Source organism: Heptranchias perlo, chromosome 9 (assembly GCF_035084215.1).
Source record: "Heptranchias perlo isolate sHepPer1 chromosome 9, sHepPer1.hap1, whole genome shotgun sequence".
Taxonomy (NCBI): Eukaryota; Metazoa; Chordata; class Chondrichthyes; order Hexanchiformes; family Hexanchidae; genus Heptranchias; species Heptranchias perlo.
Window position 1 is genome coordinate 64,728,827 of NC_090333.1, and position 19,330 is coordinate 64,748,156.

Consider the following 19,330-nt stretch of genomic DNA (forward strand, 5'->3'; position numbering starts at 1 on the left):
CAAGACATTTCCAACTTTACATTTTCAGAGCACCTTTAATAAAAACTGAAAACCCCTGAACTAAAAACTTTACATCTGAACTTTGTTGCTCCTGATCAAATACAAATTGTTCAGTATGAAGAACTGTATCTCTTTCCCTCTTTACAAATATACTGAAGCTGAAAAGAGATTTAATTGTTTTTTTTTTCCCCATCATTAAGAAATCTATATTAATGGTCACGTCCACTATTGCAAGACATCACCCAGATTAAAAAAAAGAGTAGCAGTGGTGATGAGGTAAATTAAGAAGTAGGGATCAGGTAACATCAAGCTAGGATTCTAAAAGCCTGCAAATTGTAAGTGGAAGGGAAGACAGAGGGAGGGAAGTATTTCCAGTTTTGAAGCTCTGGGAAAATGAGGCATAGAATAGGAAGTGGTGCAAAGAGTCTAATTTTCAATATATGAGGATATAAGAAATCCTACTTTGTCTTCCCCCCCACCCCTTCACCTTCCGTTTTGTAAATTTGCTCTTGGAGTTGTCCCTCCCTGGGCAGGAAATTTAACTGTTCCAGAATCTCTGCCAATTTCCTCCAGAGAAAATTTTTTGCCCTCCATTCACTACTTCCACCAGTTAGCACAACTAACTCAGTCACTTCCTGTATGGAAGATCTTCAGGGAGACATCATGTCCTACCTCATTGGCATTAATGCATGTCACTACAGAACCTACTTTTAGTGTTTCTTGTATAAGAGAATGCCAATTCATGGCTCTGTTAGTATTGTATTTAAATTGTGACTTAATGGCCCAGAATTTGCTGCAGTGAGGCATTTCGGGACACATGCCGTGAGTTGGATATTTTTCCTCATCCTTCAGCTCCAATTAGTTTTGTGCCGCAAATTGCTGGAAGTGTGAATTGATAAGTCAACAGGGCATCTGGGACCTTGGTGAATGACAGGACCAACAGAGCGAAGGACGGAGAAGGAAATACGTTGAATTAGAGTCAAATTAGATACAGAAAGAGAAATAAAGAGGGGGAAGAGTGGATTGAGAGAGAGGGAGAGAAGAGACAAAGGAAAAGTAAGAAATTTTTTTTTAAAAAACCTTTATGAACAATTTACTACCTGCAAGAGTGACAGTCCACAGTTTCGATTGTTCCCTTTCTGGGCTGGATAGGTCGAGTGGCATTGCAGGAACATAAATCTTGTCATTAAAAGGGCCCTTACACCATGAAATAGCAAATAGCAGCCCTAACTTTTTGCAGCAAGTTTAATTTGTATTTCTGACGCAAATCCAGCAATTTCTTGAAACTCATGGGGAGGTTGACTGCGAGATCCCGTTTTTGCGAGGCTAACGGTGGCGCGGCGCAAATCGTCCAGCAATTTGTGCCGATTTGCAACTTACGGCGCATCTCCTCCTCACCACAAATTGCTGTTTTTTTAAAAGCACTAATATCGGCAAGCGCCGTGAACTCGCTATTATTTTCCCAGTAAATTCAGGGCCAAACTAATTTGTTTTAAAATCTACAGCCTTGAAATTACAGTATGGGTTACTAGCATACGAATATTTAATCTGTTCTTTTGAAATTCTGCCCATCACTATTCTAGCAGAGGTATTAATCCATTTAATTTACACAGGTTAAAACTTCCACTAAAATGCGGAGAGAAATTTGTAACAAATGTATAACAATTGTACTCAATTATCCCGCAGTATAATTTCAAGGCACAGGTTTTCAACAGCAAATTTATGAAGCAAATGTAACCTACGATTCTTCCCAGAATGAAACTCTATCTTTTTTTTTTAACATTACTGTGGAAGAGTTTGCTACATTTCGAACTCCCTTGATTCTGCAGTGGAAAGTTTCAGCATTGAAAAATTAATGTCCCATATTCCAATGTTAAACTACATTTATGCTGCACATTATATAGTATTTATGGCTTTCAAATTAGACACAGATTAGCATATTAAAAGGTCCAGTGATTTTAACTTTTTCTATTAAAAAAAAGTGGATTAATGGATTCAAACAGAACACTGCAAAGCCTAAGCTCTGATTCAGGATATAAATTGATGCCAAGGTATTTGCTTTGTGCCTATTTCACCACATTTTGCAATTGGTTGATAATGGCTGCATTTCTTATGTGTTGTACAGCCATCTATGACTCAACTAGCAGCTGCATCTTTATAAAGTTTGAAATTAATAAGCAATGAATCAGATGTACGGGCTTCTTCACTCAGAGAAGCTAAACTTCCAAAAATAATTAGAATATGTCTGCCCTATCCATGTACTAAACAAGATAGTCTACTGAAACATATTTCATCAATCTTCAACGCCAAAGAAGGATCAGCAAAGTAAGTTTTAAGAAACTTATCACACAAACCCAAGGGTTCAAATTATTCTCATGTCACCTTCCTAAGATGGTAGCTAACTGATGAATAAATAGCTTGCCTTCTTGTTTTTATGAATTTAGATACAAGGAGGTGCTTCCCAAATTGGTTTTCTATTGACAGTTTTAAAATATATTACAAAATAGTTAAAGGTGATCATTTTGACAGCCACGCAAAAATAATGTGGCGTCTAAAACAGCATTGTGTTACTGAGGACAGCTGTATTCATATCATTACAAGTGCTGATTTTTATGTCTTTGAAGACATGAACAGTGATCCTTGTCTGTAGTTCCATAACTTTTTAAAATCCAGTTTTATGTGTTCTCAGGGGTTCAGGAAATGGGTCCCATGAAGGATATGTCCTATACTATCTCTTTTCTCCATTACAAAAAAGTTTGATTTTCCCATACCTCAGTACCTATTGGAAATAGGGCGACTGGGCAGTATCCTGAGAGAGCCGGGTGACAAGCCGGAAATATAAAATGCCTTATTCTACAAGACACGAGTCACACAGACAAGACAGTGGCTGAATAGCCTGAGGCTGATCTCAGACCAAAAGGAAATACCTTGCATTGCCAGCTGTTCCCTTTCACAATGAACTTACAATAATTTCTTGAATTCACTGAAATCCATAACCGTGAGATTATGGCTGCCAGCCAATGTCTCCTGGCCACATTGCCTAAATTATTTGTGGTAGTTGGACCATGATGAGCTTTTCTTTCATAATGAATGTGAGGTACCCTTAGAGCCAGGAAAGTTTGAAATTTTCCTGTACTTTTGGGACTATAAAATAATGGGAGTAGAACTTGTTGCTCTCCTGGTCTGTGGAAGTAACAATTTGTCCAAATTCGCTAGCCTGTCATTCAAAGGAGTCGCTTTTTCTCAGAGCGTATCAGAGAAGAGTCTGTGGAGGTGTCCAGGTTTTTAGGGTAAGGAGCCTCAGTTGTGAGACTGTAAGGAATTGTAGTCATGAAAAGAAATGAGATTAGGTTAAGGAATGCCAAAAGAAACTGTTTCCTTTTCCTGTTGATATTTTGTCAGTGTTCTCCCCTTTATTACCATTACGCACTGCATGCTCAGCACACAAATTGAAAACACCATGATTCTTCACAGGAATATCTAAATATTAGGGATGCTTGCACTGACAGTAAATGAAGAGCTAGTCATTAAATTACAGTTTACTCTGAACATTTGGATACTCTTATCGTTTAGGATGCAGAGGTCACAAGTGAGCAACTGCTCCAGTGCTGGAGAAATATGTTCACTTTTGTTTAAAATTGTAGTGCTTATTACAGATAGCAAGACTGCTAGTTCAATATTCAGTGTGATTGAATTTACATCATTTTCTCTTCATAATATACTTACAAATTGTGCCCGATTATTAGGTCCACTTTTTAAGCCATTCTAGAGCATCTGTGAACTTCTTTGCCACATCCTGTGTTTATGCGTCAGTTACAATTGGCCACTATGTGCAAGTGTAATGCTTTTGCACCATTTTAATCAATGCAACAGAGCCACATAAAAGGAGAACTTGTGATTGGGCAAAACCTCACATTTTTAAAAGTGAGCATTGGTGTAAAATACTAATTTGCACCAAAATATTTTAATGCTACCAATGAAGTGACACAAATGAATTGCAAAATGAAAACTATTTTAAATTTTACATAATTTTAATTGTCATATATAAAAGTCAATTTCTTTTAAAACCTCCCCCTCCCCCAAAGTTTATTCCATTTTTGGTCATTTTTAATTTGTGCTTCTTGCTCCATTTGTAATGAACCATAATAGCACAAGTGGAATCGTATTACATATCTAACTGTAAAGTAATCTAGGGTGCCTGATAGGTCTGGTTCAATGGGTATCATTTTAGAAACCTGCAAAAAACCACTAACAAATTGCAGTTTTATGCATTTCCGTGAAAGCTACAGTTTGTGTTTTCCACATGTAACATTTGGTACAAAAAAAACCCTACTTTTGAAAATAGAGCCTTTTGTTGTATATCACTCACTACAAAAAAAAGCAAAAGTTATATACAAATTTTTTGAATTTAAAAACTGGAAAAAGGAGACAATGTTCTACTAGTGAGCAGGAGCTGCTCACTTCACTGCCTGATGTTACAGCCGAAGACTTCACATGACTTGAACTATTGTGCGAGACAGTTGAAATCAAATAGATTAATATTGATAGATATAAGATCCAAAGAGGTTCATTTAACTAAACCATTACAGTAGGCACATTAAGTAATCAACACATCCACAATGACCTCATTTTTTGGCAGACAAGTTACAAAAAGGCAGACATCAACCCTTATTCTGCTGAATAAACAGCAACTACATAGATTTAGATGGTACAATGAATATTGGTAAGTGCAATGAAGGTTTAGATTAACTTCAATTCATATCACATGTGCGATCTGAGTGCAGTACTTTATTTTCAGTTGGTTATCTTACAATTTGGAAGTAACGTTGATGTTAAATAATCTTGAGCAAATGTGCGTTGAAATTGTCAATGTTTTTAATTGTGAAATTGTAGACTTAAAATTGCATCGTACAAATTTTAACATGAAATATAAAGTGAATTAGCAAATTGAGAGTTGTGAAAATAACTCAACTAATGATGCGAGGAAGCATCTAACCTACTCATTCTTCAGGGTGGCGCAGAGCAGTCTACTCTTCCCAATATTGCTGTGAATTATTTTCCAAGGCCAACACTCCTGGTCAGGAATTTTATGCAAGCTGGTCTGGCATTTGTTTTCTTATGAAGCCTGTACAATTGCTCACCCAAATGTTAATGGGTCCATTCACAGTGGCTGCACTGAGGACGTTACAGTAGGTAATTTAATGCTGAAGTGAACGTGTCATTCAACTCTGTTCTTAATTTGTTTTGCTTTTACCTTATGACGTAATAGCTGTTATCAAATTTCAATGTAAATGAACAATTTTAATGTTTAATTTAGACCATTTTTGAAAACAGAACAAAAATGGTTTGGTTATGAACTGGATTTTTCCTCCCACCCATGTAGGTGGGATATGTTCTTGTCTATTATTCAATCAGTAATAGATAAGGGCAGTGTAATAATAAGTTTTTACAAGCTTCACTGAAAATACAGCATTATTGACATAACAGTTATTCACTCTTATTCATTGTTCTCCAAACTATCACGATTGGCATTTGACCTTGGATATTGTTATATTTACTCAAAACAACAAAGTTATTTTCAAGTTTTAGAGCACAGTACTCTAACTAAATAAATATTAAATTTGAACTGGTGAATTTTTCTAGCTTCAGTGTTATTGGCACTTTATTTCCGGTTATCCAATCCAGCGGTTAAAACCAAAAATCCATCTATCTGACTGGGTTTCAAACATCTAAACTGCAGGATCTCTACTCGCAGCAGAACATGTGGTAGGGTAGAATGTAGAACACTATTTTCCAGTTCAAACCAGATAACAACATAAAGTAATCATAGGTGTGACATGAGGGAGGTCAATGATTTGGTCCCGGGGCAATTATAAACAGCTTCAAATGGGCATCTTTGCGAAATCAGATACTTTGTTTAAATTCTTTATCTTAAGACACTGAATTTCACATCAGGAAAATAGATGAAGTTGTTCAGTTTGGCACTATCCCATATTGTGGTGGCATCACTGTAAAGTACTTTCTTTATGTAATTTACCAGCTCGGCCAATAGATTGCTAGTTCAGTTGTTTTTTTTATTGTTTATGAACACTACTTAAATAAATACGTTGTATCAGTGTGACTCCTGCTATGCATCACAATGAGAGAAAACCCTGCTATATTAAATTTTGAAAGCACTATCCTAGCCATTAATTCTAAAAAGGCTCATTGCCGTCAGCTCTATAAGTATTACCGGTACTGCTTGCATTTCAGGGGTTGAATGAATGATGATTCTGCCCACATAAAAAAAATCCCTTCCTTTTTTCCCTAAAGAAGAGTGAAATAAATGTGAACTCTTTCAGCACACTGATGGAAGTGTAATGAAAACAGCAACAAAATGGTACTTTATGTAATATATTTATCTCATGTCAGCAAGCAGCACAACTGGATTCTTAATCATTTCTATGTCGGCACTAGATGGACTTTTAAGAAGTTTGTAGTACAGAACTTGAAAGTACACTATCAGCTTTTCACATTCGTGCTTAGAAAGCCAAGTACATACGATAGGTTTCAAAGTTACAGACCATTATTACCTACCTTTTCAGTCAATGCTCTAAAGCTCAGGGCTTCCAATTAACCTTGTCATAATAATGGACCTTTTTTTTGTTTTTTTTTTCTCATTGCCTAATTTTTTGACAATAACCAAGTGATTGTTCAAGCCCCATCACAGCTCAAGGCAGCTGCACTTACATGTATAATTTTGTAATAATATTTTACAAAAACAAAAAAAGAAATAAGTCAACCTAAGTCATCTATGGCTGTCTTACCACTTATTCTACCTGAGAAGAACTGTTTGAAGAAATCCCCACCCCACAACAGTGACGATATACAATTTGCAGCTTGCACGCAACAATTGTCTTTAAAAAGAAAGTTGGAAAAAAAAAAGGATGGGGTAAAATTTTAAAAAAAAGTGCTGCCTGAAAAATAAAAATGAAAAATAAATGCTCACTATAGAATAAAATACAAATTTGAGTTTGCAGACTAGAAGACAATCTACCATTGGAAAACTGGTAGTGTAAGCACAATTGTTTATGTCTAATTGTTGCAGACATCAATTCCCCAATGCAATAAGAATTTTCCAACAAGTATCGCATACGAGACATGTCAGGTTGACCCATACTGTACTGCCACTGCTCTTGACAAACGCAGACATGCCGATGAAACAGTTTAGTCCCAAGATAGATGCGTCTCTTGTAGATCTTCTCCAACCTCCCAGAAATGAATGGCAGCAACCACAGAGCTTCAGACAACTTAGAATCTCAAGTGGGATTTGTGCTTCACCAGGTACCTGTTGTATTAATAAAAAAAATGCACTTAGTCACAACCAGAATTATTGAAGTTACAAAAACTCATTGCAGCATATTAACACTAATTCAAACATCTATGTGGTTGCAGCAACAAGCTTCTTTTCGGCTCAAATAAATCAAGTGAAAGAATCCAATACTGACAATTTGCACATCCTCCTTTCTCCCTCGAGAAATAGGCACAACCTTTAGATACAAATGATGGCGCATTGCAGTTTTCTACATATTGACATGTCCTTGAAGTCCTAGCTGAATGGTTTATGGTACGGCACCAAGGGCTGAATTTGGACAATGACTTGCATGCAAAATGTGTTGTACAACCTGCTATGTAGCACAATAAATTCTACCTCCAGAAATGGAGCTGAAGAGATAAGCACACCAGCAGAAAGGCATTCTGTACAAATTCATCAGCCCTTATCTCAAAAGCCTCAGCTCATGACTTGTAATTACAACAGACGCACAAACGTTAGCCATGAAAACCTTGCATCTCTTCTATCAATTGAGTGTAAAAGTGAATAAAAATAAAACATTTGGTTGTTAAACATTCCATTCAAGACACTAACAGATTCTCATCAAAACCTAACTGTATAAATGTAGTCTACTCGTTGCAGTTGTCCTCTACTACAGTGCCTTTCCAAGTCTTCCTAGACTTTTTAAACTGAACTAATCATTTTTTGTTCAGCCTATAAAAGCTGTATTTAAAAACCAAAACGAGCATAATGAAGACACAGCTGATAGCTAAACATCAGAAATCAATAAGATCTTTACATTTTAAGAACCTTTTGTGCACAGAAAATTAAAATGGCTCTTAAGTTGTGAAAAATATGTATTTTCTGTGCATCCATTCTTAGAGATTAAAAGTTTCGGATTTGAATTTTTAGGTATTGGGTTTATTTTCTTTCATTTTGTGACTTACAATCATTTCAATGGAACAGCTAAAAATTTGGATTTTAAAAAAAAAGGAAAAGCAAAACAGAATTTAAAACAACAAAAAGCACTCAAATTCTGAGAATAATACCCACTACTCTCTTGATAACCAGGAACCCGAACAGCCTGTCTTGAATGATTTAACAGTATGTATGCTTGTCATGCTTCATTTTATTTTACCATTCTATCCAACACAAAAAAAAATCTAATTTCTACCTCATCTATTTCCTTCATAAACACCTGAATCATCCCAAAGAGTTTCAATTCTAACAAGAGAAAATGAACTCTGAGGAACCTTACTGTTTTCTTCTTTCCAATCACTTCAACATTTTATTTACACTGATTTTGTGAACAAATTTATGCTTCAAAAATGCACTTCAACTTTGTATGCTCAGCTTGCCCACTCTCCCTCAACTAAGAAAACACATTCTTTGGAAGCCATATAAAAAGCATGCTGTAGCCAGAGACATTCTGTAGAGAGGATTTTACATGGTTTCTCCATGTATTAGGGAATCATAAATCATGTGCCAGGGGTTACTGCACTTAGGAAATGAATTAACTTGACAGATTGCCAAAAAGATGATTCTTTACAATTCTTTGTCAAATTTTCTTCTGGAAGAATCTGGGTCGACTAAGATTAAATATGATGTGGAGATGCCGGTGATGGACTGGGGTTGACAATTGTGGACATCGTTCACCTGAGGAAGGAGGTAGCCTCCGAAAGCTTGTGAATTTAAAATAAAATTGCTGGACTATAACTTGGTGTTGTAAAATTGTTTACAAAGATTAAATATAGTTAAGGGGGCATTATCATTTGGCAAAGTGTCTTGCAATATAGCAGCAAGTTTGCAGGCAAAGCACTGCACAATGAAGGAATTGATGATAGCACTGCGTCAACAATATATTTAGTACTGAAGAATTTCATGTGTGGCTACTGAGAAGTCATCCAACCTGAGAGCCTCCTACTCTAGGCTGTTATTTTGTCAGAGTGGAAGAATTTGTAACCAATGAATTGTCACTGCACACCTTATTTTAAATATTACACGCCAGATAAATTGTTGTTGAGACTCATCTATGTTTTCAAGGCCCATTAACCAACATGATTTTTAAAAAATGCAAATAAATCAGAAGGTTGCAGGTTCAAAACGCACTACAGGTCTCGAGCACTAGGCTAATAAGCCAGTACAGTACTGAGGATATACTGCCTTGTTAGCGTTACCATCCTTCAGATAAGGCATTAAACTGAGGCCCCATCTGCCTCATCTAGTGCTTCAGGTGGACATTTCGGCCTGGATTTTCCCACTGTTGGCAGATTTGCAGTGGGGCAGTCTGCCAAAGTGAAACTGCCGCTGACCTGTTGCAATTTCCTCCCAGAACCCTTATTAGCAACCCAGGGCAGTTTGGAAACCTGAAAACCACCTTTCATTGGCTTAGCACAGCTGCGAGGGATGGAAATACTTTTCTACTGCAGCACCAGCTAAAAAGCAACCTCGCTTCTCAGCAAGATGGCAGAAGAAGCAACAGCTCCGATGTCAGCAGTTGACGCGTCAGTGGAAGTGGGTCACTGAGCACTAGAGAATGAGGGTGAGTGAGAAAGTTAGCGAGCAAAAGAGAAGCAACCACCCACGCTGAGCAACCTAGGGACCCAGATCTTAGGGGCCCAAGTCTTCCAAAGAACAATGATTTGGGAGCAATGATAGCCTGGGAAACTGCTGCAGCATCAAGACATTAGGGAGAGCTTCTAAGGACTTTGGTGGCTTCCAGACTGGTAGCTACCAATGTTTTCAACAGTTTGACTGGGCTGCAAAGACCTCATTGGGACCATTTGGTCTGTGCCGACATCAACCAGTAGCACCTCTGAGCACCAGTGGACTGTTAGGAGTGGGTGCAGAAGTCATTGTTGCTCCGGACAGTGACAGTGAGCCCACTTCTTAAGGCCCCCTCCTATACCATCACATAAGAGAGCTTCAGACATGGGCTTCGCACCCCTGGCTACTGAAAGCACCAGTCTGCCGGAAGCTGGTCGCTCTGGTGTTAATTGTATCCATATGATTTATATCGTCTATTAGTGTTAATTGTATTCAGGTGGTGCGCATCAATTGGGGACTCTCTTGTATCCATTTATATGAGAGCTTATCGAGGGGGTGGAGTGGGTAATGTGGATTTCTGTGAATAAAGGCTTGGAAGCAACTGAAGATCGGCTCTAGTATTCTATCCTTCACCATCGGGCTATCCAGTTTATAACATCTAGGACAACAACTACCCTGATAAGAGAGTCCCCTCAGCTATCGAAGTCTCCAGGGGAACCATATCAGTCATCAGCTCAACCTCATGCCACTCAGGAAGCGCTTTATTGTACTGGTAGATTAGGAACTAGAGCAAGTAAGCTGGCAGAGAGGGTAGTCACAGTATTAAGGAATAGTTGTAGAAAGGGAGAATAAATTTTGTTGGCAATTCCTAGTGAATGTTATTGTTTCAAGTAAAGACAGAGGAAATGGAGGGGATTGAGGTGGAGGGGATTGAGGTGGAGGGGATATTCCCCCTCCCCATTTAAATCTGGTGGAATGGGCTTGTGGCGTGCCTTAAAGGGGAACTGGTGGTTTTTCGGGAGGAGAATTCAGGTGCAGTTTTTTTTTGCAGCAATTGATTTAAGGCAGCAATTCAGAGAAAAATCCAGGCCTTGAGATTTCACAGTACTATTTGAAAGAGAGCAGGAAATTTTCCTGGTGCCCTGGCCAACATGCTACTGTCCATCAACACTTTCAAAACAGACATTGCTGCTTCAGGGATTTTGTTGACCCCCAAAATGGTTGCCATATTTGCCTACACAATAACAGTTACTGTTATGACAAAATAACTTATTGTATAAGAAGTGCTTTAATGCATTTCTGAAAGACATGACAAGTGTGTTATATAAATTCAATCTGAGTATATAATAAATATACATTTCTTTTGGGTCTCAATGCAAATTATTCCTTCAAATTTATGGCCAATACTGCATTTATAATTTATCTGCTACTCACCTGTCCAAAGTCTCCCAGAAACGTAGCAAAACAGCTCTGTCAAGATGGCGCTTGTGGTGGCTCAGTTCAAGCACAGTCACATCCCATTTCTGAACATTTGGATCCAGACGCATTTCATCATACTTGAGGTGGAATGCCTTGACTGGGAAAGAGTGGTGCAGGAGCCATTAATCCACGTGTAACAATACAGTATAACTAAATCAGTCGACAGTCTTGAACTGCCTCATTTCCGGACACCTGCATCCCAACTACGCAAGGACTGTATGTAAATCCTTAGGTACTGCACAAGAGTACCGTCATCTTATATCAACTTAAAAAAAAAAACCAAATCTACGCAAGTACCCAAAATGAATATGTCCTTTCTGCACCATCTAGCTAGCATTCATTGTATGTACAGCACAGGAGGAGGCCATTTGGGCCACCGTGCCTGCTTTTCGAAAGAGCTATCCAATTAGTCCCATTCCCCTGCAAATTTTTTCCCCTCAAGTATTTATCTGATTCCCTTTTGAAAGTTACTATTGAATCTGCTTCTACCAACCTTTCAGGCAGTGCATTCCAGATCATTAGAACTTGCTGCATAAAAAAATGTTTCCTCATGTCGCCTCAGGGTCTTTTGCCAATCACCTTAAATCTGTGTCCTCTGGTTACTGACCCTTCTACCACTGGAAAGAGTTTCTCCTTATTTACTCTATCAAAACCCTTCATGACTTTGAACACCTCTATCAAATCACCCCTTAACCTTCTCTGTTCTAAGGAGAACAATCCAGTCCATCCACATAACTGAACTCCCACATCCCTGGTACCATTCTAGTAAATCTACGGCCTGATTTAGAACTGGCAAAACTGGGGTGAGGCCGGGCGAGGGGGGCAGGCCCTTATATGCACCACATGACCATATGGTTGGAAGTCAAGTACTTTATCTGTTCAGCCTCCAGGCAGGTTACTCTATACAGATGAACTCACGATTTTAAAAAAATAATTCCCCCAGGTTAATCACCAATAAATGAAGACATTATCTTTCTGGCAGCCGCTTGTAATCACATCTGATCTGAAATCCAGCTGCCTCAGCAGGCATGAATCCAGGAACCTCAATCCAGGAACCTGGATAGAAAATAACTTGTGCAGATTCCTGGTTTCACAGTTCGCATCAGATTAAGCTGTTGAGGCTAAATCAATTGAAAAATTCAAAACTGAGATATAGAGTTTTGTTACGTAAAGGGCATTAAGGGATATGGAGCAAAGACGGGTAAATGGAGTTGAGGTACAGAACAGCCATGATCTAGCTGAACGGCGGAACAGGTTAGAGGTGTTCAATGGCCTTCTCCTGTTTCTTTTAAACATATAATACCACATGTGGCCTGGAGTTTGTGGAGATGTCCTTTGTATCAGCATTAAAAGTTTAAGTTTGTTTAAAATATTTAATTTGTGACCCCTTATAAATATATAATTGGCCAGCAGCGAAATATGATAAATATCTCTACACTTAGCGCAGATCATAACTCAATTAGGACTTAAATAATTTATGAATTATTCGGTCAGGTTCACTCCTGAAGATATTTATGATATTTTGCTGCTGGCTGACATACATTCCATGTAATTAAACACGTCAGTGAGATGCATTTAAGTTAGAGCTGCACAATCGAAAAACATTACCAAATCATAGTTACCTCAACAGTACAACAGAAATGCATATCGGCTCAGGCGGATATGCTTGAAAAATAAACACCTTGGTTTCATAAGATGTAAATTCAACAATAGAAATAAGTGTCCAGCTAGCTCTTAACCTTTTATAGTCTGAACGTTGTTACATTTTACCTAGTGATCTGAACACAAAACCTAGTAAAGTTAAAGACATTCTTGGAAGAAACCATAAATTTATACAAAGATCAAGTAGAGTCTAAACCTAACCTTGCAGCAGCACCCCCGTCAACCAGGCTTTCTACAATTAATTTTCATGTGTTTAAATTTGAAGGAGGTCAAGTTATTTGGACTGGGGACTGTAAAACTAAGTGCAGTGCGTCTCACATAATAGTGTTCTTTTCGTAATTATTATACATATGCATTTTGGCAATGTAACCTAAATAGATTAGATTAACTGCTTTGGGACACATTTCAATAATTTTGTGCACTGCATTGAGCTAAAATTGACCTAGAAAGGCCACATCAACAATCACAATACGTACATTTATATGTTCAGAAGAAATAACTGCATCCTTGCACATTAATGATGAAATGCAGCTGTAAAGTTTTTACACATCATGTGCATTCACTTTCCCTTCAAGGAGAGATGAACACAATAGAATACTTTGTGGCATTTTCTTTTTGTAATCACTTTATTGAACTTCAGATATTTCATTTTGTATGTCACAGGTTTTTTAAATAATATCAAAAATCCTTTATTAAATTTTAAAACATTTTTAAAAATATATAGAACCCTTGCTTTCGCCCATTAAACAGGGGTGTCCTATCTCTTGTCTTTGCGAGTTGCATAGGTGCCTTGAGAAGCACACAAAGTTTAAATTAATGTTCCCTTTAATTTGAATATATCTGAAGTTATAGATAATATTAGATCTTGGTGCTGTGATTAAGGTTCATCAACAACAGGCAACTGGACTAAAATCAGCTCTTTCTAGACTTTCATGCCCAAAAAATTCAAAAGGGACACAACATCAAATAACAGCAAAGAGCCAGAACGGGCACGATGGGCCAAATGGCCTCCTTCTGTGCTATACCATTCTAAGCGCAAATAGGCCGTAGTTGCTTGGGGCCCCAAGGACCAGATTGCCAGAACTTGAGGGCCGCCTGTGGTTCTAGGGGCACAGGTTGGACATCCTTGCATTAACATACTATGCTACAGAGTGGTAGGAAACAAGTGTGTTAACAAGTTGATAAGTCACCTTGGAGGTAGAATGAGAAAGCAAGCTGTTTCCTCACAATGAGGGAAAGCTTCGAACGTGCACCAACCAATGCTTTCGTAATGCCTAGTACCCAGCTCAAGAGTAGGGGTCTGGGAACAGTTTTCTTACAAGCCAGAAGATAGAGTGCTGGTAGGCGGTGAGTGAAAGCAGAAAGTGGGGAAGGAAAGATGGCCAATGTAGGGAAGAAAATAAAATGTAAACAACAGTGTTACACTTCTACACTTTTTATCCTGAAATGGGCAGAAAGATAACAAAGATAAAAGACAAAATAAAATGCAGGCTTACAACTTCCCACATTAGTGGTGTTTAAGATGATTAAAGGAGTTGATAACATAGATAGAGAGAAACTATTTCCTCTGAAAATTTAAAAACGGAGATTGATAGATTTTAGTTACGTAAGGGTATTAAGGGATGTGGAACCAAGGCAGGTAAATGGGAGTTGAGATACAGATCAGCCATGATTTAATTGAATGACGGAACAGGCTCGAGGGGCTGAATGACCTACTCCTGTTCCTATGTAGTGAAGTTCTGAACTAAAATATGCATTTTAAATAAAATGTTAAGCAGTATTGTGTGATATAAATGGGCACTATAAATAGGAAGTTGTGTAAAGTGGGCCTGATCTGAAATAAAAACAGAAAATGCTAGAAATACTCAGCAAGTCAGGCAGCATCTGTGGAGAAAGAAACAGAGTAAATGTTTCAGGTCGAATACCTTTCATCAGAACTGGAAGATGCTAAAGATTTAGCAGTTTTTAAGCAAGTACAGAGCCAGAGGAACAGGGAGTGAGGGGGGGGGGGGGTGGGAGAGGGAAGGAAGAACAAAAGGGAAGGTCTGTGATAGGGTGGAGGGCTGGAGTGATTAAATGACAAAAAGGGACGATGGTGCAAAGCAAGGAAGGTGGTAATTGGACAAGTAAAGAAACAAAAGATGGGTGTAGATGAGCTATAAATGGCAACAGCAGAACTATTATCAGCACCTGCTGTCTTAAAAAATGGGTTTTTTTAAATCTTGTGTTCATGTCACGCTACACGTAAGCCCACCAGCGAACAAAAGCTATCTGTTTTTAATATAACGGGTCATTTGCTAGCTTTCTCTGCCTTCCGGATGTTTCTGCCTCTCTCTCTGTTTTTTTTCCTGTTTGTTTTTTTTTGTTGTTGAATGTATATTCGGGGGTTCTGTAGGTGACACCTCTCTGTCTGAACATGGTGATTGCCTTGGCAACGGGCAGTTGCAAAGAATGTCTGTAATCACCACGTATTGTTCTGTGATTTATAAATGCGTAGGCTTCGAGGAGTTCCTGACATTTACCTGAGGAAGGAAGAAGCCTCCGAAAGCTTGTAAATTTCAAATAAAATCATTGGACTATAACTTGGTGTTGTAAAATTGTTTACAATTAAAAAATGGGAGCAGTGGTTATGATCAGAAGTCACTGAAATCGACGTTGAGTCCAGAAGATTGAAAAGTACCTAATCGTAAGATGAGGTGCTGTTCCTCGAGCTTCCGTTGAGCTTCAATGGAACAATGTAGGAGGCCAAGGACAGAGAGGGAGCAGGACAGAGAATTAAAATGGTAAGTGACCGGAAGGTCAGGGTCACACTTGCAGACTGACCGAAGGTATTCAACAAAGCGATCACCCAATCTGCATTTGGTCTCCTCAATGTATACAGTAATCTAAATTGAAAGAAGTATAAGTAAATCGCTGTCTCACCTGGAAGGAGTGTTTGGGGCCCTGGACGTGGGAAGGGGTGCAAACACAGGAGATGCAACACTTGCTCTTTGACCTCCTCCCTTCCCACTGGACAGCAGGTGCTGGTAATGGTTCTGCTGTTGCCATTTACAGCTCCTCTGGACCCATCTTTTGTTTTTACTTGTCCCATTACCACCCTCCTTACCATCATCCTTTTTGTCATTTAATCACTCCTGCCTTCACCCTAATACAGACCTTCCCTTTTATTCTTTCCTCCCCTCCCCTTCCCCCGGCTCTGTAGTTGCTTAAAAATTGTTAAATCTTTAACTTCTTCCAGTTCTGATGAAAGGTCATCGACCTGAAATGTTAACTCTGTTTCTTTCTCCATAGATGCTGCTTGACTTGGAGTATTTCCAGCATTTTCTGTGTTTATTTCAGATTTCCAGCATCTGAAGTGTTTTGCATTTGATTAGGCCTGGTCTGGTTTCACCAGCTATGTCTGGGTTGTTTTGTTGGGTTTACTGATGATTGGCACTCAATTGCAGTTACTATTTTAAAATATTAGCTCTTAGCTCAATGGAGAGTCTTAAATATAAATTACAAATAAATACTGAAGTTTTATGAAGCAAGCACTATTAAAGACTCGAGAAAAAAATGATGTTATTGCAGATTCACTGCTTAAACTTAAAGTAGGAATATTACTTTTTGCGAAGATATCCACAGGTGATCCATCAGGTAATAACCATGGCCATCCCTTGAACTGCCAAGCAGCTCCTTGTACAAAAACTGCCACAACACGATCCCTGAAAGAGAAATGAAACACAAGAGACTTGATGGAATTTCTCTGTTACAAATATTTTTTTTAAATGATTCTCAAATGGACAGAGAAGACCAATATTTTAAAAGTGCAATTTCAACAGGGACAATTTTTCTTCTAATTTTTTTGGGCTTTCATCTCTGCTTTTTCCATTGTGGTGGTTTGGTTTTCAAACCACCTGTTAGACCTGTGTTCTCGCACCTTCAAAATCCAACATTAAACAAAAAAAAATCAACCACTGTTCACGCATTTAGTTATTTGATATCAATTTTATTTTACCACCAGATCTCTTGTAGCGTTGCTCAAAGTGGGTCAGAGGATATGCTGGTTTTTTCATGCAATATACAATATAATCAGGAGTACTGATTTACGGTGATTGAATAATAGTTAAGATTATTATGGGTGTATTAGTGGTATTTTTAGGCTTAAATTCCATGCGTACATATTTTCTCATAATCTGCTATTTGACAAAATGAGGAAGATTATATGCATAATGTAGAATATTATGGTGCTGGTATATTTTAGATTTTTTGGAAATAAAAGGAATTGCTGATCAGGACAAAGAACTGAACATTAAAAAGAGAGTAAATGATGGAGAAAAAAATATATAGAAATTCAAATTAAATTAATTCAATCAATAGAAAAAATAAATTGTATTTTGGAAGGTTTTATAAATTGTAGTTTTATGAATAAAGGGAATGGAGTTAAAATACATTGTGAAATATGAAATAATAAATTGAATGTGTACACAATTTACATAAGAGTAAATATTTTTATATAATATGTGCATTCAATAAAATTTATATGTGTACATGGTGGTACAGGCCCAGCAGTGGGCACATGAGGCAGAATGTTAAGGCATGATGTTTTAAGTGAAAGATTTGTTCTCACAGCAGATGGGATCATGTTGGATTACATTATGATTGTGAAGTTGAGTGTGAGAGCGGCAGAAGGTGCTGGATGGTTGATTATCTTAGATTCAGTGCTGGGGAGGTATAAATTGTTAGTGGAGGAAGGAGGAGGAAAGAAAGGAGCTATGGGGAGGTTTGTAGCAGTAAAGTTGCTGGTGGCATGTGAGTAGTAAAGTGAGGGCTTGAGTTGAGTGATGGGATGTAGGTTAGGGAATGGAGGAGACATTTAAGTTGTGGATTTCAGAGAGTTTGGTGGGTGAGTGTTGCACTTGAAAGAGATTGATAGGATTAGGAGTGAGCTGGAAAGAGTTAGGATGATGCAGAACGGTGAGAGAAAAGGTATGGTGGAAAATTGTATGTATTTGGATAAATAAATGAGAGCGAGAAGGCTTGGTGGGGCAGGGATGGTGTGAGGTGTTGGAAGGGAGTAGGGAGGAAGTAAGGCTTAGGCATTTGGGTCAAATGGATAGAAGAGACACTAGGAGGGAGCGAGGGGAGCAGTGGTGGTTCGGTGGGTGAGGTTGGGATGAGTGATGAAGGAGAATCCTTCCTCATCCTCCTCTAAAAGATTTAACAATTACTGGACATTCCCATGCTATACAGCAAATAAAACAAAGTTTCTCATAAGTTGGGAAAGTCTTATAGGGAAAAACTGCCCGATCACAAACAAAAGCCAGATCCCTAACTTTCTTTTTCCTTCACATCCTAATCTTTTACCACTCCCCGTCACTCAACCCAAAAGTTTTTAAAAAGTGCTCCAACAGCTTAAAGCCGGGTTCCACTCTCAGTGGGTTCTCAACATTTGTTAGCACAGGGGCCAGATCTCCTGGAGTGCAGTCTGAAGAGGGCTTGGGGCTCCAGCAGGTGGCGACACTATAGCAGGAAAGCCACCCACCCCCAGAGTTAAAAAAGCTGGCTTCCCAGCTTGAAAGGCAAATACAAAAGTAAAGTAGAAACATGACAATCAGGCATGACAAATAATTTGATTAGGGGTGACTAATTATGATGTGCATATTATATGCAATACTTTTAATGTATTAATAAATATGTGCAGCATTTGCACAGATCTGGTTCCTGCCTTGCTGCATGATTAGAGAGAATTTGTAATTTCCGATTGGTTACTACAATCTGTAAACAGTGTTCATTTGCAGATATCAGCCTATAAGAACAATATCAAAATCTCATTAAACTAGGGGTGCCTGCTAATATGTTATGGCAAAATGTGCTGTTTTCTCTTTCCATTTTTCCTGAAAATGGTGACCAATTCCAGGGTATGGCTCTTCAGGTACTGGCCCCCTTTAGTACTTTGCTCAAATGGCCACTCTTCACTTGTAAGCTAGACAGTGAGTGTCAGCAGGTTAATCAACTGCTGGGGCACCCACAGCCAAATCTGTCCTTGACCAAAATCCACCATGCACTTTCCAGCAGGGGCCATGGAGTGTTCAGCAGGAATGGGAACTCTGGCTCATTTTTCCCCGCCTTGGCTTGGGGACACAGACCAACTATATTGGTTCATTACAAGTTCAGCTAATTCAGCTTGGATCAACCCTTTGACCGTCCTCATACATATGGTTTGGTGCCACACCAGACAGTTCTTTAAAGGCATGTTAGTTTACCAAAGAGGCGCTCTCACAAATCCACAGCAATTTTTCCTACTTCACATGTTTACCAATTTGTTAAGACGGACGTGAAGAGCGCTGT

At 38.4% G+C, this 19,330-nt stretch overlaps 1 protein-coding gene across 1 annotated transcript in view; it reads right to left on the reverse strand.

Moving 5' to 3' along the window:
• Nucleotides 1-6,379: 6,379 nt before the first annotated feature.
• cdc73 (cell division cycle 73, Paf1/RNA polymerase II complex component, homolog (S. cerevisiae)) overlaps nt 6,380-19,330 on the reverse strand; it is a 323,327-nt gene continuing 310,376 nt past the window's right edge. The window contains exons 15-17 of the mRNA XM_067990642.1: nt 16,604-16,704; nt 11,294-11,435; nt 6,380-7,327 (exon numbers count right to left, since the gene is read on the reverse strand). Coding sequence (XP_067846743.1) covers nt 7,291-7,327; nt 11,294-11,435; nt 16,604-16,704 — 280 coding nt within the window. The 3' untranslated portion in view covers nt 6,380-7,290. The remainder of the gene's footprint in view (nt 7,328-11,293; nt 11,436-16,603; nt 16,705-19,330) is intronic.